This window comes from Balaenoptera ricei, chromosome 15, assembly GCF_028023285.1.
Source record: "Balaenoptera ricei isolate mBalRic1 chromosome 15, mBalRic1.hap2, whole genome shotgun sequence".
Taxonomy (NCBI): domain Eukaryota; kingdom Metazoa; phylum Chordata; class Mammalia; order Artiodactyla; family Balaenopteridae; genus Balaenoptera; species Balaenoptera ricei.
This window is the reverse complement of record NC_082653.1, coordinates 85,153,570-85,175,876: the sequence shown is the minus strand read 5'-3', so window position 1 is coordinate 85,175,876 and position 22,307 is coordinate 85,153,570. Positions and strand designations below refer to the sequence as shown.

Below are 22,307 nucleotides of genomic sequence, written 5' to 3'. Positions count from 1 at the left end.
GGGACTTGTGAGTTCCGGGTGTCCTGGGGGAGCAGGGGCCACAGGCTCGGCCGGGACGTGCCGCGTCCACCCCTCCCTCCAACCCCGATCCTCCTTGTCCTCGTCGTCCTGCTGTCGCCGTGTCGGGCTCTCGCACGTGTCTCTCAAGGCCCATGAGCACGTTGGTTGTCTAATCTAAGCGTCCGCTGCCCCCCTGGGTTGTGCCCTGTGGAATCGCACAGTGTAGTTAGTGCAGGATGAGTCTGCAAGGCTTCTGTCCTGCTTCCTCGGTTGAGGAAGGAAGAGATTGGGCCTGAGAAGGGAGGTGACTTGTCCCAGATCCTCACCGGGTGTGCACGTGGGGTCGCTAACAGGACTCAGAACTCCTAGGGCAGGTGTTCTGTCCACTTCAAATCAGTTTTAAGAAAAGATTTTTTTGAGCGTCGCACTTAAGTTTCTCCAAATAATTGAAAGAGTGAAACGCACCTGAGTGTATCCCTTTATCCTGGGTATCCTGTGGATTTTCTGTTCTGAAGTTGTTAGCAGAGTTGGTGAGAAGAGATAAACTCTAAGCGTTTTTTAATCTCATATTTAACGATGGAGGTTTATTTTAATAGGATTTAGTGTACACTGACTACTGAAAACAAAGTATCGCCCCAGTTACCACAGTCACGTGGGAGTTACAGACCTGAGGGTGGTTGCCCCCTCCTCATTCTAACAGGCCCTTGTGAAGGTGAAAGGGTGGGTCTCCCACAGCTGTCTCTTGTGGAGCGCGGGGCGGGTGCTCGTGCACCCCCAGCCGCTTCAGTCGTAGCTTCACTGCCTGCATTTTTTTCCTTCTCCAGGTCCGCCTCCACTGCCACAGTCCTGCACGTTGTTCCAAGAGCAGCGGAAAATGAATCGGTCTCCGGTGAGTTTTGCTGTTTACGTATTGCCTTGCTGCTCTTGTTTTGTAATAACAGCTTGGGAGGCGAATAGTTCAAAATTTAAAATGGGAAAGTAGAAGTAGGTAAAAGATGTGGTTAGACAAAGCGTAGAGGAACAGGTCAGTACCAAGTGTTTCTGGCAAGTTCTACGCGCAGATCCCACGATCCTCTTATAGCCACAGTACAAGCCTCGGGTTCTTGACATTTGTGGCAAAATACCATCCCTTGCTTGACTTACATTGTCCTGCCGAAGCACTTTTGTTCTCGGGCGTGAAAGGTTCCCTTGAGGATCCCGCTGTAGGCCGCTAGCCTTCCTGAGTGACAGCCCCTAACGTGTTGACATTGGTGCCTTCCTTGTGCTTCCTGTAAGCCGAGAGCATGCTGTCCAGGGAGCACTCAGTGCATGTAATTTTTCTGTTCAGTACAACACTGTTGTCCCGTAGGTACATTGTTTTCAGTGCTCAATCCAGGGATGCAGTGAGGATCCTCTGGAGGAACTGCCTTCTCACCCTTCAAGTAAATGTCCCGCTTTGTCTTTTACAATCTAACGGGGTCGCGTTACAGACCACGTAGTGATGTCTCTGGCAAAGATTCCTTATTTCCCATCTGAATTTTTTTTTTTTTTTTAAGAAATTCACGTTCTTTTATTTATTTATTTATTTATTTATGGCTGTGTTGGGTCTTCGTTTCTGTGCGAGGGCTTTCTCCAGTTGCGGCAAGTGGGGACCACTCTTCATCGTGGTGCGCGGGCCTCTCACCATCGCGGCCTCTCCTGTTGCGGAGCACAGGCTCCAGACGCGCAGGCTCAGCAATTGTGGCCCATGGGCCCAGTTGCTCCGCGGCACGTGGGATCCCTCCAGACCAGGGCTCGAACCCGCGTCCCCCGCACCAGCAGGCAGACTCCCAACCACTGCGCCACCAGGGAAGCCCTCCCATCTGAATTTTATCGTGCAGCCTGCGGTCTTGGTTCTGCCCCTCCCCGGACCCTGATCCGGTTGAGGTGACCTGTCATCCAGCATACAAACCAGTGGAGATTTGCCAGTCCTCACTTCAGACCACTGTCGCCTTCCCATCTGCAGAGTCTCCTATGTTGGTTTCTGTGACAGATCTCTCCTTGCTCTCTTCCTGACTGATTCTTTCTTCCATCCTCTTTGTGTGTTGTCTTTTTACTCTTGGTTCATGACTCTTAAAGCTGTCTGATCTCACCCTCTGGTGCTTTTCACTTCCAGCTCTGTCAGTTCTCCCACCTGGACCAGATAGACGCCTCTGTCCAGCCACTTGCCAGCATCTCTATGGAGTTTGTCCAAAGGGCACCTCAAATGACTAGATCCAGTAGATCCAAAAATGATTATTTACAGCTCCCCCGCCCCTTGCCTTCTCCTTTTGTCCCTGCCGGCTCATCGTTGCATCATCCAGCCTGTCACCCTACCCAGAAAAATGGGTTCATTGTAGAGTCCTTCTCCATCCTCTGTTAGCACGTTGTAGTGTTAGGCTTGTTAATGTCGTATTCTAAACGGTTTTTATTCGTTCCTCTTCATCCCATACTTGTACCATTAAAATAGCTTATTTTTTCATTTCTGTAGTTACAGAACCTTTTTTTCTGTGCTGCTACCTCTTTCCTCCACCAGCTCAAGTGTATTTTCCACGCTGAGTATTTCTCCTAAAATATGAATCACAGCAGTTTGTCTCCACGTGGGAAGCACTTTAGAGGTTCCCTGGGTGACTGGACAAACGAGGTTGCCGTTCTGTGGAGCTGTTAACCCTCGAGCCCAGCACTGGGGGGAGGTCGTAACTCGCTGCTGATGCGTTTGGATGGGTGTGTGGGGTGAGATCCTGCTCGGAGAGGCTTAGGAGAGAGGAGTGGGAGAACGGGGTTTGTTGTGTTCCTAGCTTTTTCAAGACGTTTTGCTGTGACGGGGAAAAGAGAAATTGGACAGTAGCTGGAGTAGGAGCTGAGGTCCGGGGCGGGTGTTGTGTCGTGTTGTGCTGTGTTGTAACGGGAGAAACAACAGCGGGAATGATCCAGTAGACGCGTGTGGGAGCGGGGAGAGCTGTGGCCCGGGGTCCTGGCGTGGGGAGGGGGTGGCAGAGCTGGGGTGCAGGTGGAGAAGCCCTCCGATGGCTTCTCTGTTCTCAGGGAAGCAGCTCCTCAGCTGAGGGTGAGGGTGAGGTTGGGGGCTGGAGGAGAGGGCAGCGCTCTGGGGCCCAGCTCCATCCTGACCATCAGCACACACCGTTCCGCCAGCCGGGAAGACTGTACTTGCCTTCTCTGCCTGAAAAGCCATCTCGTTTCTTAAATGTGGGAGTAATTGCTCTTTGAGGAGCCTGTGTGATTCCCTGGGTACTTCTCAGCTCAAAGCGCATTGAGTGCCAGTTCTGGCCACGGACATTGTCTGCTCTGCTGATGGAAGGCTCCCCAGAGGAAGTGTCCTGCTTGCCTGGCTCTTGGCTTTGGCGACCCTTCACACCATCTAGTGTTGTGTCTCTTTTCTTAGACGTAAACAGCCAATGTCTTCAGGTTCTGCATGTGAACTTAAGAAGCAATTCTCTGCTTCCGGGAGCTTCTGTTCGCCTCAGGGAAGGCACTTCACAGACGTAATTACAGGAGAGGACAGGAATCCTGCCCGTCGATACGTAGGGAACTCCAGAGTGCTGACAAAGCAGAGCCTGCTTTTCTCTCTTTCTTTCTTTCTTTTAAATTTTATTTATTTACGTATTAATTTATTCGTTTTTGGGTGCGTTGGGTCTCTGTTGCTGCGCGCGAGCTTTTTTCTCTAGTTGCGGCGAGCGGGGGCTACTCTTCGTGGCGGTGCGCGGGCTTCTCATTGCGGTGGCTTCTCTTATTGCGGAGCACGGCTTCTAGGCATGCGGGCTTCAGTAGTTGTGGCTCGCGGGCTCAGTAGTTGTGACTCACGGGCTTAGTTGCTCCGCAGCATGTGGGATCTTCCCGGACCAGGGTTCGAACCCGTGTGCCCACCATTGGCAGGTGGATTCTTAACCACTGCGCCACCAGGGAAGTCCGAGAGCCTGGTTTTAAATGCATTGTCAGAGCACGTGGCTCAGTGACTCGGGGAAGGGTGACGGCCCTCACGTGACCAGGACTTGGGTAGCGGCAGAGGTTGGCGAGGCTCTCAGAGCAGCGTGAGGTGGGCTGGATGAGGCTCCTGAGGTGCTGGTAAGGACCTCCTTCCTTAGGATGTGGGCCTCCTGTCAGGACCAGCGGGACGTGACTGCAGGCGGACCCTGAGGTTGACTGAAGAGCCTCCCCTGTGTGCTGGTTTTGCTTTCATCCTGTGGAGAAAGTGAAACCTTGTAATTGGGACAGTGAGTCATCTGATCAAAAGGTGTCATGTGTAGAGACTGTGGACAGCATGAAACGCGGGGTGGGGTGCGGTGGGTCAAGTCAGGGGGACTCTGGGCTCCAGCGCGATGCCCGACAGGAAGGGGCGAGGCCGCGGCGTGTTCCCGCTGGTCCTAGGCCCCGGTAAACGGTATGGACGTTCTCTTGGGGTTTTTCCTTAATCGCGAATGAGGTTGAGAGCGTTTTCAGGTGCTTAGAAGCTGTTTCTTCATTTTAACTGATAGACAGATTTTAGAGCAGTTTTAGGGTTACAGGAGAGTCGAGCAGACAGCAGTTTCCTGTCCCCGTCCCTCTGGGTTCCCTCCCTTGACAACATCTTGCGCTTGTGTGGCGCGTCGTCTCAGCGGTGGATCAGCACTGACGCCTAGTTCTCCCCTGGAGTCTGTAGCTTATATCAAGGCTCCCTCTCTGTGTCCTGCTGTGCAGGTTTGGACACGTGTGATGACCGGCAGCCACCACTGCAGTGCCACCCAGAACCATTTCAGTGCCCGAAACATCCCTGGGGGCCACCTGTTCATCCCCCCCAATGCCCCCAAGCCCCCGACAGCTGCTGGTCTTGTTACTGTCTGTCTATTTTTGCCCTTTCCAGAATGTCACGTAGTTGGAATTCTTCAGTCCGTGGTCTTTTCAGACTGGTGTATTTCTGTTCTTATATGAAGGGCTTGTTCATGTCCACTGCCCGTCTTCCTGCCCCAATACTGTCTTGTTTTGTTTTGTTTCGTTCTGTTCTGTTTTGTTTTCCTTGTCTTATTGACTTACAGAGTCGTCTTCAATGTTTCTAAATTTTTCCAGTTGGGGTCATGTTAGTAAACATTGTTTTCCAAGTTTTATTGTCTTTTTCCTGTATTTTCCAGCATTAGTATGTAATTCATTACTTTTCTTTACTTTGAGAAGTTGAATACTATGCATTTGAAAAGTTTCTCAAAATCAGCACGTTTGTGTGGGTAAGATTCCTAGTTGAACAGCACCCTCCGTGGTCAGTACTGGAGTGCAGCTTCTTTGCGGGGGGAGGCGGGGGATGTGGGAGGAATGCATCAGTCTAGTGGTTCCCTTTCTGTTGGTTCTTAGTTCCCCTTTCTGGTTCTGGGCACTGCATCAGCCACTCTCCTGGGACAGGCCAGGCAGGTGGGGTCCTCACTTGCTGTCTCTGGAGGCTGTGTGTGTCTGAGAACAGCTTTCTTTTTCCCTGTCGAGCGAGAGGACTCTTTTGGTTGGGGAGCGGCGTCCTAGGACTGCGGCCCTTGGGCCCCGGCTGTTCTGTGTCATTTGGGCCCCAGCCATGCGTGGGAGGTCTCTGACACACAGACGCCGCTGTTAAAGTCCTCTTGGGTGTTTGTCGTTTACAATCCTCTGAGGAATACTCCTTTTCTCTAATGGAATTCCAGTGCTTAAGCTTTCTAGCCACTCATGAAAGGAATCTCAGAAAGCAAAGGAGACCGGTCCTCTCTGCCCCCAAGCAGGGGAGTGAGCCGACCCTGTTAGCCTCACACTGAGAACGTGGCTTGTGGGAAACGTGTAACCAGTGCTGCGTTCTGTGATTACAAGGCCGTCTGTGGAATCTTACTGTACCAAGTGGTCTTTTTTTTTTTTTTAATTTTATTTATTTATTTATTTATGGCTGTGTTGGGTCTTTGTTTCTGTGCGAGGGCTTTCTCTAGTCGCGGCAAGTGGGGGCCACTCTTCATCGCGGTGCGCGGGCCTCTCACCATTGCGGCCTCTCTTGTTGCGGAGCACAGGCTCCAGACGCGCAGGCTCAGTAATTGTGGCTCACGGGCCTAGTTGCTTCGCGGCATGTGGGATCTTCCCAGACCAGGGCTCGAACCCGTGTCCCCTGCATTGGCAGGCAGATTCTCAACCACTGGGCCACCAGGGAAGCCCCCAAGTGGTCTTTTAAGACACATACATCATGGGTTGTTCCCTTGTGTTTTGAAACGAACCTAAAACCCCTAAATCTTTGCAGTTCTGATTGCTTTCTTAATTTGTTATCCAAGTTTTCTGAAATCCATTTTCTTAAAGTTTAAAATGCAAGAAGAGTGCAGTTTTCTAATCTTCTCTTTTCATAAAAGTGAACGTGGGCAAGCCACTTAACCCATCACCAAATAGAAAATCATTTGGAACATTTACAGTAATGCTGTTTTCAAGCAACAACAGTGCATGTATTTTTATGCCCGCTACTGGTGAAAACTACAATGTTTTCTTATTGTGCTGTTTTTTTCTCATCAGGCAAAAAGTACAAGCAATTAAACCCCCTCCCCCCTACAAATCACACATTTTGTGAAATTACAAATGCAAAACCGGAAAGTAGAATAAGGTGTGCGTGATTCTACTTATGCATTATAATTAGACTAGTTCATGGTCTGATCCCTCACTCTCTTGCATTTGGTAATAACTTCCAGTGTGTGAACGTGTGGGCCCCCAGTCTTCATCCGGGCAGCCTCAGGTGTGACCGGTGACACCTGCATGGAATTTGGGCAGAGCTTCTGGAAGACTTGCTGTCGCTTTCTGAGACAGGCTTCTGGAGGCTGAGCCGAGGCAGTTCTGCACAGACACTCGTCTGCCTTGGGCGGCAGCCACCTCTTCCCCCGCCCCGTGTGTCCCGTCAGCAGCTGGGCACCCTCAGCCTTCCCAGGCCAGCAAAGCCTGGGTCCCGGACATCTGTGCATCTGGAGCTGGGGGTCAGGTGACCTGGCATCTTAGGGGACCTTGCTAACAGGACCCATCCTGCCTCTTCGATTGTTCCACGTAAAGAACGTTGATTTTCAGTCAATGTCAGGAGTTTGTTGCCATCTGAAAGGGCCTCTGAGCTTGGCGTGGTCTTTTCCTTCACCTCCTCCACACCATTCCTTAGTTACCCTGCGGCACGTGGGATCTCAGTCCCCTGACCAGGGATTGAACCCAGGTCCCCTGCATTGTAAGGCGGATTCTTTACCACTGGGCCACCAGGGAAGTGCCTACCCTTATGTTTTAACAGTTTTGGAGGTCTTCACAGAGATCCTGGATGGATTCACCTAACAGCACCAGGTAAACTTCGTGTCAAGAGTAGTGCACCTCATTCCTCAAAAATTTTAAAGTAGAACTATTATAAGATCCAGAAATTCCACTTGTGTGTATTTTTTCGGAAGAAAACAAAAACACTAGTTCAAAAAGACACATGCACCCCTATGTTCACTGAGCATTGCTTATAATAGCCAGTGTATAGATGCAACCTAAGTGTCCATCCATAGTTGAATGGATAAAGAAAATGCGTCATATATATATATATATATATATATATATATATATATACATATATAGCTATACACACACACACAATGGACTGTTAGCCATAAAAAAAAAAAAACAACAACAAAGAATGAGGTGCTTCCCTGGGGGTGCAGTGGTTAAGAATCCGCCTGCCAATGCAGGGGAAATGGGTTCAAGCCCTGGTCCTGGAAGATCCCACATGCCACGGAGCAACTAAGCCCGTGTGCCACAACTATTGAGCCATGCTCTAGAGCCTGCGAGCCACAACTACTGAGCCCGCGTACCGCAGCTACTGAAGCCCGCTCACCTGGAGCCCATGCTCTGCAACAACAGAAGCCACCGCAGTGAGAAGCCCACGCACCACAAGGAAGAGAAGCCCCCGCTCGCTGCAACTAGAAAAGAGGCCACATGCAGCAACAAAGACCCAACGCAGCCAAAAGTAAAATAAATAAATTTTTTAAAATTAAAAAAAAAAAGAATGAAATCTTGCCATTTGTGGCAACATGGATGGAGCTAGAGGGTATTATGCTAAGTGCAATAAGTCAGACAGAGAAAGACAAATACCGTATGATCTCATTTGTATGTGGAATCTAAAAAAACAAATGAACTAATGTCACTAAAGAGAAACAGGCTCATAGATACAGAGAACAAACAGGTGGTTGCCAGAAGAGGGTAGGTGGATGAGTGAAATAGGTGAGGGAGATGAAGAGGAACAGATAACCAGTTACAAAATAAATGAGTCATGGGAATGAAATATACAGCATGGGAAATACAGTCAATAACATTATAACTTTGTACACTGACGGATGGTAACTAGACCATGATTCTTTTCTAACGTATAGAAATATTGATATTGTGCACCTGGACCTAACATAGTGTTGTAGGTCAGTTACACTTGAATTAAAATTTTTTAATTAGAACGAAGAGAATAGTGTGCCTCATTACCTATAGACACTTAGTCATACAGCAGTTCTCTAGAACATATGCATCCTGTGTAACTGTAACTTTATACCCATGGAACAACTCCCCATTCTCTCCTCCCCCACCCCTGACAATTTATGTTTGCCTCTTTTGGATACCTCGTATAAGTGGAAACACACAGTTTTGTCCTTCTGTGACTGAGCCATTTCACTTATCATAATGTCTTCTAGTTCTGTCCCCGTTGTCACAACTGGTAGGATTTCCTACTAATAAGTCTGAATCATATCCTATGTATATACCACATTTTCTTTACCCATTTCTCTGTTGATGAAAATTTGCATTGTTTTCCTATCTTGGCTCTTGTGAATAATGCTGTAATGAATGTAGAGGTGCATATATCTCTTCTAGATATTGATTTCCTTTTCTTTGACTATACAGGCTATATTATATTATATCACATTATATTACATCATACTACATTACATTCTATTATAATTATTGTGCTTCCCGAATCTTGTGTGTTTTACAAATTGAAGGTTTGCGGCAGCTCTTTGTGGAGCAAGTCTGTTGGCACCGTATTTCCAACAGCAGTTGCTCACTTCTTGTCTTTGTGTCATATTTTAGCAATTCTCACACTATTTCAAACCCTCCATCAGCAAAGATTACTACTCGCCGAAGGCTCAGATGATGGTTAGCATTTTTTAGCAATAGAGTATTTTTAATGTTTTTTTTTGTTTTGGCTGTGCTGCACAGCGCGTGGGATCTCAGTTCCCCGACCGGGGATCAAACCTGCGCCCCCTGTATTGGAAGGCGGATTCTTAACCACTGGACCACCAGGGAAGTCCCTAAAGTATTTTTTTTTAAACATCTTTATTGGAGTATAATTGCTTTACAGTGTTGTGTTAGTTTCTGCTGTATAACAAAGTGAATCAGCTGTATGTATACATATATCCCCATATCCCCTCCATCTTGCGTCTCCCTCCCACCCTCCCTATCCCACCCCTCTGGGTGGACAGAAAGCACCGAGCTGATCTCCCTGTGCTATGCGGCTGCTTCCCACTAGCTATCTATTTTACATTTGGTAGTGTATATATGTTCATGCCCCTCTCTCGCTTCGTCCCAGCTTCCCCTTCCCCCTCCCCGTGTCCTCAAGTGCATTCTCTACGTCTGCGTTTTTATTCCTGTCCTGCCACTAGGTTCATCAGAACCACTTTTTTTTTTTCTTTAGATTCCATAAATATGTGTTAGCATACGGTATTTGTTTTTCTCTTTCTGAGTTACTTCACTCTGTTTCACAGACTCTAGGTCCATCCACCTCACTACAAATAGTTCAGTTTCGTTTCTTTTTATGGCTGAGTCATATTCCATTGTATATATGTGCCACATCTTCTTTATCCATTCATCTCTCAATGGACACTTAAGTTGCTTCCATGTCCTGGCTGTTGTAAATAGTGCTGCAGTGAACATTGTGGTACGTGTCTCTCTTTGAATTATGGTTTCCTCAGCATATGTGCCCAGTAGTGGGATTGGAGGATCATAATGGTAGTTCTATTTTTAGTTGTTTTTTTTTTAATAAATGTATTTATTTTTATTTATTCATGATTTTTGGCTGTGTTGGGTTTTCGTTGCTGTGCGCGGGCTTTCTCTAGTTGCAGCAAGCAGGCGCTACACTGTTGTGGTGCGCGGACTTCTCATTGCGGTGGCTTCTCTTGTTGCAGAGCGCAGGCTCTAGGCGTGCGGGCTCAGTGGGTGTGGCTCTCGGGCTCTAGAGCGCCGGCTCAGTAGTTGTGGCACACAGGCTTAGTTACCCTGCAGCATGTGGGATCTTCCTGGACCACGGCTCGAACCCGTGTCCCATGTGTTGGGAGGAGGATTCTTAACCACTGCGCCACCAGGGAAGCCCTATTTTTAGTTTTTTAAGGAACCTCCATACTGTTCTCCATAGTGGCTGTATCAGTGTACATTCTCCGCAACAGTGCAGGAGGAGGGTTCCCTTTTCTCCACACCCTCTCCAGCATTTATTGTTTGTAGATTTTTTGATGATGGCCATTCTGAGTGGTGTGAGGTGATCCCTCATTGTAGTTTTGATTTGCATTTCTCTAATGATTAGTGTTGTTGAGCATCCTTTCACGTGTTTGTTGGCAATCTTATATCTTCTTTGGAGAAATGTCCATTTAGGTCTTGTGTCCATTTTGAAATTGAGTTGTTTGTTTTTTTGATATTGAGCTGCATGAGCCGCTTGTATATTTTGGAGATGAATCCTTTGTCAGTTGCTTCGTTTACAAATATTTTCTCCCACTCTGAGGGTTTTTTTTTTTTTTTTGTCTTGTTTATGGTTTCCTTTGCTGTGCAAAATCTTTTAAGTTTCCTTAGGTCCCATTTGTTTATTTTTGTTTTTATTTCCATTTTTCTAAGAGGTGGGTCAAAAAGGATCTTTCTGTGATTTATGTCATAGAGTGTTCTGCCTATGTTTTCCTCTAAGAGTTTTATAGTGCCTTGCCTTACATTTAGGCCTTTAATCCATTTTGAGTTTATTTTTGTGTTATGGTGTTAGGTAGTGTTCTCATTTCATTCTTTGACAGGTAGCTGTCCAGTTTTCCCAGCCCCACTTATTGAAGAGGCTGTCGTTTCTCCATTGTATATGCTTGCCTCCTTCATCAAAGATAAGGTGACCATATGTGCGTGGGTTTATCTCTGGGCTTTCTATCCTGTTCCATTGATGTATATTTCTCTTCCCTAAAGTATATTTCAATAAAGGTATGTACATTGTTTTTTTAGACACAAGGCTATCGCACACTTAACAGACTACAGTACAGTGTAAACATAAGTTTTTCATGCACGGGTACACCAAAAAATTCATGTGACTCGCGTTATGGCGGTATTCGCTTCATAGCAGTGTTCTGGAACTGAAGCTGCAGTGTCTCTGAGCTGGACCTGTATACCCAGAAGTGGGATTGCTGGATCATATGGAATTTTTATTTAAAAGATTTTGAGAAAACTCCATACTGTTTTCCACAGTGACTGCACGATGTTACATTCCTGCCTACAATATGCAGGGGTTACGATTTCTCTACAACCTTGACAACTCTTATGTTTAAAAAGAAATAAAAAATTGTAGCCATTCTAACAGATGTGAGGTAATATCTCATGATGATTTTGATTTGCATTTCCTGGATGATTAGTGACATTGAGCACCTTTTCATGTACCTGGTGCTGTGTTAAGTATTCCTAACACACATACACAGACACAAAGGGATAGAAGGAATCTTTTGGAAGTGATGAGTATATTACCGTGATGGTGGTGATGGTATCACAGGTGTGTGCATATGTCCAAACTCATCAAGTTATACAAATTAAACCTGGGCTGGATTTTGTATATCAGTTATACATAAATAAAGCTGTAAAAGCCCAGCAACAAGTGGTGTGTTTCCTGAGCCGGTGAAGCCCAGGTACATCTTTTCTCCTCTCCCAGGGGTGAACCCACCCAAGCAGCCATTGAACTTGGCTCACTTTTCGTTTCTTTAGTTTCCCTTTCTATTACTTTTGTGTTTCTGCTTTGTTTTCAGATTACAGCTAAGTGGTTCCCCATTTGTAGCAGCAGTGATTCTGAGTTTGGCTCTGTCGTTTGAAGACTTTTGATGGTCTCTCCAAAGCGATTAAGTTTCTACAGAACTAATCTCAGTTAGGTGAGAGGTGACAGAGGATCTGGTTTGTTAGTCTTTTCTTAGTCTTTTCTGTTTGTCTATTTGTCTACTTTGACAAGCTCAAATCAGTTAAGAATCTCTTGCCCAATGGGAGGAGAACGGCTCCTTAATATCTAGACTGGTGACTCTTTACTCCTGACCCATGTCTAAGACTTTAGAACTGAAGGTAAAAGTTCCATTTCTCTGTATGTCTGTGTGTCTGTAATTCAGAAAGGTCTTTACTTCTGACAGTGTGAGTATGTAATGTTTTCTTACTTCTGGATCTATTAAAGTAGATTGTAGAGTCTCTTAAATTAAAGGATTTCTGTCCTGATTGGCTTACAAAGATACAAATGTGCTTATAAAAATTATGTATCCCGAAAATTCTCAGAAAGGAATTTGAACTTCTAATACTTTAAATGTGCTAGAAAAGTATTCTTACGGAAATCAAGTCAGGGAATTCCCTGGCGGTCCAGTGGTTAGGACTCGGTGCTTTCACTGCCAGGGTCCGGGTTCAGTCCCTGGTCAGGGAACTAAGATCCAGCAAGCCTCTCGGTGCAGCCAAAAAAAAAAAAAAAAAAAATCAGAAATTTAAAGACTTCAAGTTTACATAATTTAGGTAAATCTTTGGCAAATGAAGCTAGTTTAATATTTTTGGTTTAATAAAACGTTATTCCTATCTTATTTATCAGTATTAGGCATACATTGAAAACAATTCTACTTGGGTGTGTTCTTCCTAAATTTATATAGGTGTACCCATCAAATAAGCTAACATTACTTCTACTTAATGTTTAAGGTTATGAAAAATGTAAATTTGTGTTTAACCACATTTAATTATTCTTCTGACAAACTTTATTTCAACAGTAACTATGTTTTGTACTGTGTCAGCTTGTCGATACATTCCAAGATCTTTAGTTTACGTAAACCCTTGAACTGATACTAAATTGTGTTACTGACTGGATAATCATTGGATACCGAGGTCATTTGTAAGCAAGACAGAAACCTGAAACATTGATCACTAAGCATAATCTCAAGTTCTATGCTCTTGCTGCATATTTTTATTTGTTACCTAGAGGCTATATCTGTGGGTGTGTTAATGAATGTGTTTGTCTCTGACACTTGGAGAAGTTGTGTAAGGGATGTTTGTGGCCACGTAAAGTTGTGTTACGTGTGTTCATGAGCTCTGCTAGCCTACAATGCTGGTGTGTGATGGTCAGTTGTCAGTTATTCACTCCCAGTTTTCTTTGTGCAATGGAAGTAACTTTGGTTCAAAGTTATTATGAATATAATATGAATGAGACTTGAGCAATAGTAATGTTATCGGCTGGAACAGAACTCAGGTGCAGCTGCTCATCGCTCAGAAGTCAATGTTCCAGAGACAAGGGTTGGTGGAAGAAGAAAGATGCTTTATTCAGGAAGCTGGCAACCTGGGAAGATGGTGGACTAGTGTCCCCCAAAGCATCTCCCAGTTGCCAATTAGAGGGAAAAGGGGTTTATAGGGAAAAGACGGGAAGTCTCTGGGCTGTGCAGGTGGGGGCTACATGCAGAGTAGCACAGTCAGCTCTGACCATCATCTTGACATTGGTCATGCAGTGGTGTGGTCAGTGTCATGTTGATTGTTTCAGGCACAGTTAATCTTCAAGTCCAGTGTTGGTTTGTTCCCATTTCCTTGAGGCCAGTTCCTGGAATTGTGTAAGCCATTGGTTCAGGTCTGCTCAAGATGGAGCAGCTTATGTCATAACTCCAGTCTGGTCATCATACAGTTAGCTTTCTCCTCTTGTAGTGGTTTTAGTATCTGCAAAACAAGTTAGGAATGTGTCTCTGACACTGTTACTTATGTCCTTGGGGAGGAACTAAAGATTCTGTGACTGCTGTTGTCCTAATCGTGAACTGCTTGAACCTGTTGTTTTGTGACTCAGGGGAGGCCTGGGAGACTGCAGCTGTTTTACAAACAAGAGGCAGGGGACGTGGAAGGGCCCTGCAGGGTCCTGCTTGGTTCCAGCAACCGAGAGGTACAACTTTGTATGCAAGATGATGAGATGTAGTTTTGTTTATTAACAGGAACAAAAATAGTTTGGTCCTAAAGTAAGATGACTGATTGTTCCAGCACCAGAAAGAGGATAGTGAAGGACACCACCTGAATGAATCTAGAAAGTTGTATGAGATTGGTGGAAAGGGAATTGTATTTGTCTCAGCCGAAGGTGGCTCAGTTTTGATGTTTATTGCAGAGATTTTCAAAAAAGAGCTTATAGTTCTCTTAAGTATCAAATATTATATTGATGCAAAGCTGGAGTTTGGTTTTCTCTCTGTAAAAATGATATATTTTTTCGTGGAGTATTGGTCTCCTTAATAAGTGGTTGGAAAAGTTGTTCTCTAAATCTGCCTAAACAGCCGAAATTCTGTATCTCACTGGAAGAGCTTTCTGCACCTAGTTCTGAATTCATCCGGCCTTCTTATTTTCTTGAAAATAAATGCACAGGGACTTCCCTGGTGGTGCAGTGGTTAAGAATCCGCCTGCCAGTGCAGGGCACATGGGTTCGAGCCCTGGTCCGGGAAGATCCCACATGCTTTTAGAAACTAGAGCACGGAGAGAGTAAGGTCATATGAAATTTGAAACGCTAAATATTGTCATAGTTTTAAGCAGTTTGAAGATTGTTGGGAGAAATTATGTGTCATTCATTCAAGTAATACACATTTGATGAATACTTGGAAAACATAAACAATAAAAAATCCTCTAGAGCCCGCGAGCCACAACTACTGGAACCCACGTGCCTAGAGCCCATGCTCCGCAACAAGAGAAACCACCGCATTGAGCAGCCGATGCACCACAACGAAGAGTAGCCCCCGCTCACCGCAACTAGAGAAAGCCCACGTGCAACAACGAAGACCCAACGCAGACGAAAATAAATAAATAAATAAATAAATGTGTTAAAAAAAAAGAAAATAAATGCAGAACACACTTTCTGCATTTCTGAGAAAGTTAAGCTTCCTTAAAACTGTGTTCCTTTTGGTCTGGTTTTTTCTCCTTAAAGTGTACTGTCAGGAATTCCCTGGCATTTCTGGGGTTAGGACTCTGCGCTTCCACTACTAGAGACCTGTTTTTGATCCCTGGTCAGGGAACTAAGATCCTGCAAGCTGCGTGGCGCGGCCGAAAAAACAGCAAAGACAAAATAATCATACTTTAGCCGTTAAACGAAGTCCAGGGCCTTTAGTTCCTCCTCAAGGGCTATCGGGTAATATTCTGAGCCACGTCCTTGGAGCTGTTTTGCAGAGACTGAAACCCCCAGCAGGTGGAAGAAGTTAACTGCATGCTGCCCACAAGCACGTAGACCCCAGACCCGTTGGAAGCAGAAGGCTGATGATGTTGAGTCCCCGCTACCTCACCACCGACCAATCAGAAGAATGTCCGTGAGCTGATCACGCACCCTGTAACCCTGTCTTCAACATGCAGCCCCTTTCTCTTTTCCCTATATAGTCCTCAAGCAAAACCTCAGGAGGGGAGAGTAGGTTCTTTGGGACGAGTCCACCTTCCCCCCTGGGCTGCCGGCTTCCTCAGTAAAGCCGTGTTTCCTTTTACCCAACACTTGTCTCTCAGTATTGGAGTCCTGAATGATGCAAGATCTGCCTCATCTTCTGCAGTTTTTCCTCCATGAAAAATAATTCAGGATTATTTTTCAGAGTTAAGAAATGTGGTTGGATAATCACAACGCCATTAAGCCACACCTCGTCGGGCAGCAAACAGGCGAAGCACACTGGTAATGACCACACACATCATGACTGTGAGAAGACTTTCATCTTTATTATATTTCCCCCAAAGCTGCATTGCACGGTACTCTTTAATAATCTAAAATAACATACGAACTTGTTGAGACAAGTTAAAAACTTACGACTGAATTCCCACAATTCAGTAATGAGAACTAACAATGTACAAATTTATGCTTACAAGAATTGGGAGGAAATACCCACCTAGCTATAAGTAGAATGGAAATATTATGTAATAGATAAAATGTGTATTATGTAATAGATAAAACCAAAAATCTCTCTTGAAAATGTGAATAAAATTGTATATAGGTGTAAATATACAACAGCTGTAATACTCATCACAAAACTTGGTGGGAATAAGATGTTTCACAATGAAGACTATTTCAAAACTATTTAAAATACATCTATAAATATAAAATATAAAAATACAATAATTTTATAGGTGACATTTTCAAAATAAGCCAGTGAAAGTTAAGTCATCAGTCATGACCGTGTGGCTCTAATTATATATTTTAAAGTTATTCCCTCCTGTTCTGAGCCCCCTACACGCCACCTTCAAATGCTTCTAGACTGGGGCAAAGAAGTGTGTAAAAAATGGGACCTCCAGTGTTCATCCCAGGGGAGATTTGAATGAAATGATCTGAAAATTGAGGTGGTGCCTTCCAAAGGGATGGAACGTGACAGAACCCTGATTTCTTATTGTCCTGCCACAGACTCCTAGAAGCATGCCCCGCTCCCAGGAGTGTGACACGAAAACTCTCTTGAGCTCGTTCTGGAAGACGCTGGGTTCTTCCCGATCATCTGCACAAGAGGCTTCTCCCTCCCTTCCTCACGGCTGTCGTCAGCGTGTGGATTGACCTCCTGTGCAACATCCTCATCTCTCCTGGGCTCTGTGATCTGGAAGTAAGAGAAGGAGCAAGGACGTCAGATTTCAAAGTGGCAACTGTCCAGATACAAAGGTTTTCACATTCTTAGTTCTCACCAGAATTGAGACTCATTTATGATTGCAGTTTTATCTCAAATTCTCCATTCGGAGCCCCAATCCTGAACCATTCATTGTTTTCAAGTGCGATTCTTGGAGTTTGGTGAGCCTGACTGCAAAAACGACTGAATACACCTAAGGCCAGGCCCAGTCATCTGCTTTATAGCCAAGACTCCAGGTGATTCTGCTCAGGGAGCTGGCCTTTGGAGAATGCTGCTTTAGTCTTAACTCACCTTGGTCCTTTGGCACCACTTAAATTCTGAACTTGGAACCACACTACAGACATCACTGACCGGTCAGCATCGTGGACCAGGAGACCTGATGCCTGATGCCTAATCTTAATGTCTATTTTATTATTAATTTTTAATTTACTTATTTTCTTTATTTTATTTTTGGCTGCATTGGGTCTTTGTTGCTGCGCGTGGGCTTTCTCTAGTTGTGGTGAGCGAGGACAACTCTCCGTTGCTTCTCATGACGCTTCTCTTGTTGCGGAGCACGGGCTCTAGGCGCACAGGCTCAGTAGTTGTGGCTTGTGGGCTCTAGAGTTCAGGCTCAGTAGTTGTGGCTCGTGGGCTCTAGAGCGCAGGCTCAGTAGTTGTTGCGCACGGGCTTAGTTGCTCCGCAGCATGTGGGGTCTTCCCGGACCAGGGCTCGAACCCGTGTGCCCTGCATTGGCAGGCGGATTCTTAACCACTGAGCCACCAGGGAAGTCCCTGGATCCTAATGTTTAAATAAAAGTCAGTCCTAAACTTGGTTAGTTTTATGGGCTGAATGTTTGTGTCCCCCAAAATTCTTATGTTGAAATCTTAAAATCTTAATCACTAAGGGGCTGGTATTAGGAGGGTGGGGTCTTTGGGAGGTTATTAGGTCATGGGGTAGAGCCCTCATGAATGAGATTATTGCCCTTGTAAAAGAGACTGTGGTCTGTTGTTTATAAGCCACGCAGTCTGTAGCATTTTGTTAGGGCAGGTCGAATGGACTGACAGCTAGTTTGCAAGATTTCAACCAAAGGTTTGCTCAATCCTCTGCCCACATCTAGAACTCTAATGTGTCCATTGTAATAAGCCATGCTGCAGATGGCATTCCTTAACCTTCAGTCGTTCTGATAAACCCCCTTGAGCATAAAGTTGAGGGGGAAAAGGTGAATTGTACAAGAGGAATCATTGGTCCAGAAGTGGTGAGTCAGGGGAAATAAAGAGTCACAGGTGATCTGGCCATAAGCAATTGGAAAGTAAATTTGGATGAAAATAAAGCTAGTCATAATTCGTCTTTTCTTATTGAACGTGTAGGCTGTTCTATCTAATATCCTGTTTGTAGACATTTACTTTGTGGTAGGTAAATCCTAGAACCCATATCCGTGAGGGATGTAAGGCCAAAAATGAATTAAAAAGGGAAACTCGAAACACCGTATATGGAAAAAAATCACCATCTCATCAAAGCTGTTATTTGGACCCAATTGCTTTGGGTGAAATGACTTCAGTGAGACCCATGCGTCTGTGACAGACTGGTTTCCCCGAGGTCTGGCTCCCATGGGCCCCACGGTGCTGGTGTGTGTGTGTGGCTGTGAGGCCGCGGCTGGGCGCTGTGTCGGCGTGTGGCTGTGTGCCCGGCTGGCCCCCTTCACAGCGTGAGAGGTGATGTGGGTCCAGCAGCGGGATTCCTCCGATTTCCTCAGTAAGCAACGCGTTCATTCCGCCCGCACCTTTGCGGACGCAGACCTACCTTTGCGCAGGCCGATGACCTCAGGCCTGCGTGGTCCTGGGACCTCTAGGGCAAGAGGGCGCGATCTCTTCCCCACACCCAGAGCTCTGGATCAAAAGCCTGGATCTGGAAAGACAAACAGCCCCTGGAAATGAGGATGACGCTGCCTCCCCTTGCCCCACGTCCGGTTCTTTCTCATCCGTCCCCAAGTCCCAGACCGAATCCCCCATGATCCCCACCTCCTCTCCGGCCCTGCTCCTCCCCCAGACCGCCACAGCCCACCCACCTGCTCGCACTCTTCCCGAGTGACCCTAGCGTTCCAGCCCATGGAACGGATGAACTGGAGACGCAGTTTGTGGAACAAGGGACGCTGGGAGCGGTTCTTTCCATAGAGGAACGAAAAGATGGCCTGCTTGGGGGCCTGGTTGTCCTCTTCCATGTCGTTGGCCACGTAGCTGGGGAAAGACATCAGGTGGCTGTCATCAGCACAGGAAGGGCCTCCACTTGAGATCAGCTTCCCAGAAAAGAGGCGGGCTGAGCATCCTGACACGACCCACCCAGCCCTGCCCAGCGTCCCCGAGAGCCGCCCAGTCATCACGGCGCCACTGCCAGGCAGGACCTTCGCAAGGGTGCCTCTCACACCTTGATGCCGGGGACAAAATCCAAACCCCCTGTTCCCTTCAACTTGTTGTATGTGCACACACCTCTCTCCCTATGTTGCAGGTGTATGTACAGTTCCTGAGGGCAGGAGCTGATCTGATCTATTTCTGCATTCATCCCTCTCCTACCAAATGACACATTTAGGGCTTGGTTCATCTTGATGCATTAATTCAACAGCCTTTTGTGAATCTCTGTTCCCATCACCTCATATTCCCCAGCGTGTAGGGTGTACTTTATAAGGTTTCATTAGATGAATGAATGAATGAATGAATGAACATTTTATCTCGTAGCCAAATGCAATACTGATTACCTCGAAGACTCACAATAACAGACATTCGCAAAATGAAAAGAATTGTGCTGAGTGTTTTGGGAATGCATTGACATTTTGACAAGACCTGCCTTCCACATTGTGTCTAGTCTAATGGGACTGGGGAAGGGGAAGGGGGGGAGATAAGAAATGACTGTAATGCAAAGCATCACATTCTAATACGATTTTAACTAAAGTGCCTCCGGGATGCAGAAGTTAGGGAGATCAGGCATCGTGAAGGTTTTGGTGTTTGAACCCACTTTAAGGATAGGGTCATTTTCTTCAGATAAATGTGTGGGAAAGATCCCTGGACAGAAAGCACAATAGAAACTTAGAGGGCAGGGTATTTGGAAGGAACAGTGACACAAAGGAATAAAGTATCAGGACAGTGTGATGGAGATTGCAGAGAGAGTTGAATTCCAACCCAGAACTCTGGCCTTGATTTGGCACGTAATTAGCCAATGACATTGTGTGAAGCGGTCAGACCTGGGTTTTGTAAGGATATTCAGGCAAATAGAGCCGACTGGCTTGGGAGACTTGGAAGAAACATCAGTGGGGAGCATTTTCCATCAGGTCCGCGCTATGTGATAAGGGCCCCCGATTGTGGCATTTGTCGTGGGAACGCAGAAACGGAAGATAATCACACTTGGTGCTGATGTGGGAAGACCCGAGACCGGAGAATCAGAACCGGAAACGTCTCAAGTCTATTTACTTGTGGGCAGGATGGTGTCAGTTCTTTCTTCCTCTCCTCTTAGGAGTGTTTTGCTTTGTTTCGTTCAGTGTTTTAATTGACATTAGGGTAGTTTGTTTTGACAATGAATGGTATAAAAAACATAACTTCGTTTGAAAAAGAAACCACTCTACCGTAATCCTGTCATGTTCACAGCCAGAGTGGACAGTACAGAGGGGTTTAAAAAAATAGATGAAAGGTCAGAGCCCCAGGTCTCCCCCTCCGCCCTCCCAGGGGGTTGAATATTGATGGAGGGGATGGAGCAAGATACTCACAGAGCTATAAAGAAATGGATTCTCTGGAATTGCCAGGAGAAGAGCCCGGCCCGGCTGAAATAAGCTATCACCATCGACAGGAGATACTGATGGAAAGAGGGAAGAAAACGTAGGAGAGAGGTCACATCCTGGAAGAGGAAAAACAGTGGGATAAGGGAGCAGGGGATGAGGAATGGGTGGTGCCACTTGGAGAAGAGACCCCCGTGTTGGGTGAGCCTGATTATTTGGGGAAGGGGAGAGGACAGAAGGTCAGAATTTGCGACGCTCCAAGGATGAGAGGCTGTGGGTTTGAGGGCGTGGACTTAGGGCCGCTGGCACTGGACGGTGTTTGATGAACCGGAGCCAAGGCGAGTCCCCAGGAGCTGAGAGGAGAGGGGACTTAGGCAGCAACCACCAAAGGGGCACACCTGGGGCTCAGATCCCAGAGGGGACCTCGAGGCCCCTGGAAGGTAGTGTTGACAAGGCATCAGGTTGGGAGGGGAGTGGAAACGTGGGTGGAGAAAGCACCCCGCGTGCCCACCCAGGACAGGCTCTGGAGCAGGAATCCATCTCAGTGGGTGACTTACCTTGTCAGATACTTGCAGGTTTTTGTCCCAGGCGAGGAATTTCCTAATGACGGGATCCTCTGTGAAAAGAGGGCAGATGTTTGCCAGTGGGAACAGGGCTGTTGTGGGAGCATTCCAGAGCCAAGAGGGAGAACCGCGCCCCCCCCCCCCGGGGAAATGCCAAGATGTGGCCCAGGGTGAAGCTGATGGGAAGAGGGGAGGGAAGATCATTCACTGTGGTAGGAAAAGGGGTGACTCCCCTTCTAGGGGGGCCGAGTGACAGGGAATGATGCCCCTTCATCATGCATTCACGTACCACTGCAGAGGGCATGGAGTTACTCACAGCCAATTTCTCAATTGACAGTCATGTCAGAGGGCGAAGGTGGCTTGTCAGCCCCTCCCCCCTCCCCCGCCCCACGCCGGTAAGATTCAGAAGGCCAGTAAGAGCTAGAGTCTCAGGGATACAGTTGAAACCAAGCGAACCTAATCCTGTATCACTTCTAAATCTAACCTAGTCTTGTATCATTTGTAAGTCTAACCTAATCCTGTATCATTTATGTGTCCCCTGTGTCCTTTATCCGTAGACAGTCCGCCAGGGACGGAGAGTGCACCAACTAGCAGGGAATTCTTTTCCATTGGGAAAGTGTAGTCATTGGAAGTTTTTGTTTGTTTTTCAAGTATAGGATTGGAGGGTGCTGGGCGAAGGGGCTGGTCCTTACCGAGCATCCTGTTGAAGACCTCGTGGTGCTCAGGCAGCACTGAAGACACCCGCTGTCGCTTGAGCTTCATCTTGAGCCCATTCAGCGACTCCACGACCCAGGTGTCCTGGGCCTCAGTGGCCGGCTCGCCCTCCTCCTCCTCCTCTCTGAACGCCACTGACCTCTTCCTCTTAGAGCCAGGGCGCTGAGGCGGGGAGCTGCAGCCGGCCCGGGGGGCTGAGAAAAGACAAGAGACTACAATAGGACGTTCTCGTCTTGGGAATTCAGCCACTTGTGACCACCCAACCCCACCCCAACTCCGCCTCCCCCCCGAAACACCCCTACCCTTTTCAGTCTCATAGACCTCTGACCTTGACCCAAGTCATCTTTCCATCTTTCTCTGTCCATATCTACCTATCCCTCCCCTGACTCATTTTGTCATTTTTCCAGCTTCGTCCTGAAAACTCTTTCTTATGGTAGGTAATTTGTCCCACTAGGAAAAAAGAAAAAGAACCCTCCCCTTGTTTCCTCTCT

General features: G+C 46.6%; 2 protein-coding genes across 12 annotated transcripts in view; one reads left to right on the top strand and one right to left on the bottom strand.

The window, feature by feature from the left end:
* ZNF12 (zinc finger protein 12) overlaps positions 1-22,307 on the top strand; it is a 52,107-nt gene that overhangs the window by 1,801 nt on the left and 27,999 nt on the right. For all 11 annotated transcript variants that reach the window (XR_009497499.1, XR_009497500.1, XR_009497498.1 and 8 more), the window contains one exon: positions 825-889. Coding sequence is in view for 3 of the 11 variants with exons in the window: in XM_059896229.1 (XP_059752212.1) it covers positions 825-889 (65 nt within the window). In the remaining 8 variants the exon portion in view is untranslated. The remainder of the gene's footprint in view (positions 1-824; positions 890-22,307) is intronic.
* On the bottom strand, positions 18,625-21,879 carry LOC132349396 (speedy protein E4-like). The gene is made up of 5 exons (XM_059897759.1): positions 21,795-21,879; positions 21,097-21,155; positions 20,531-20,616; positions 18,845-19,013; positions 18,625-18,684 (listed from the first exon to the last, which is right to left on the bottom strand). Exons 1-5 carry the CDS (start codon positions 21,862-21,864, stop codon positions 18,625-18,627), a joined length of 444 nt encoding a protein of 147 aa, XP_059753742.1. The 5' UTR covers positions 21,865-21,879.